The 920-nt window shown below is 38.4% G+C and overlaps 1 protein-coding gene across 1 annotated transcript; it reads left to right on the forward strand.

The window, feature by feature from the left end:
* Positions 1–299: 299 nt before the first annotated feature.
* On the forward strand, positions 300–680 carry LOC132619908 (uncharacterized mitochondrial protein AtMg00860-like). The gene has a single exon (XM_060334662.1). It carries the CDS (start codon positions 300–302, stop codon positions 678–680), a length of 381 nt encoding a protein of 126 aa, XP_060190645.1.
* The last annotated feature ends 240 nt before the right edge of the window (positions 681–920 follow it).

Genomic DNA, 920 nt, shown 5'->3' on the forward strand with positions numbered 1-920 from the left:
AAGAAAAATGGCACCTGGAGGATGTGTGTTGATAGCCGGGCAATCAACAAAATCACCATCAAGTATCGCTTTCCAATCCCTAGGTTAGATGATCTATTTGATCAATTGCATAGTGCTAAAATCTTTTCTAAGATTGATTTGAAGAGTGGATATCACCAGATTCGTATGAGAGAAGATGATGAATGGAAGACTGCCTTCAAGACTACCCAAGGCTTGTACGAATGGTTGGTAATGCCTTTTGGTTGGTAATGTTTCCGAGCACATTCATGAGACTTATGACTCATATGTTTAGACCATTCATGGGGAAGTTTGTTGTTCTTTACTTTGATGGTATCTTAGTTTTTAGCAAGGAGGAAGTCGAACATGAGAAATATTTGGAGAAGGTTTTTGAAACCTTAAGAAGGGAGAAGTTGTATGCACAACTCAAGAAGGGCATCTTTTATGCTGATAGCGTTTGCTTCCTTGGTTACATAGTAACAAGTGCTGGTATTCAAGCTGATCCAAGCAAGATAGAGGCAATCTTAAGTTGGCCAACTCCTAGGTCAATTTCAGACATAAGGAGCTTTCATGGAATGGTGTCCTTCTATAGACGGTTTATTAAGAATTTTTTTTGCACATTGGTTGCTCCTATAACTGAGTGTTTGAAGGGAGGCATATTCAAGTGGAATGAAGCTGCCTAAAAGAGTTTTGAATTGATCAAGAATAAGATGACAAAAGCTCCTATCCTTCAGTTACCAAACTTTAATGATCTATTTGAAGTAGAATATGATGCTTCAGGTGTTGGCATTCGAGGAGTCCTTAGTCAAGAAGGTAAACCTATTGCATACTTTAATGAGAACTTGGGTGGACCTAAGCTGAGGTATTCCACCTATGACAAAGAGTTTTATGCTATTATTCGAGTTTTGCAACATTGGAGTCAT

The sequence above is a fragment of the Lycium barbarum genome, chromosome 11 (genome assembly GCF_019175385.1).
Source record: "Lycium barbarum isolate Lr01 chromosome 11, ASM1917538v2, whole genome shotgun sequence".
NCBI lineage: Eukaryota > Viridiplantae > Streptophyta > Magnoliopsida > Solanales > Solanaceae > Lycium > Lycium barbarum.

Coding starts and splice junctions, on each gene's coding strand:
- LOC132619908 (XM_060334662.1), top strand. CDS start 300: ATGGGGAAGTTTGTTGTTCTTTACTTTGATGGTATCTTAGTTTTTAGC.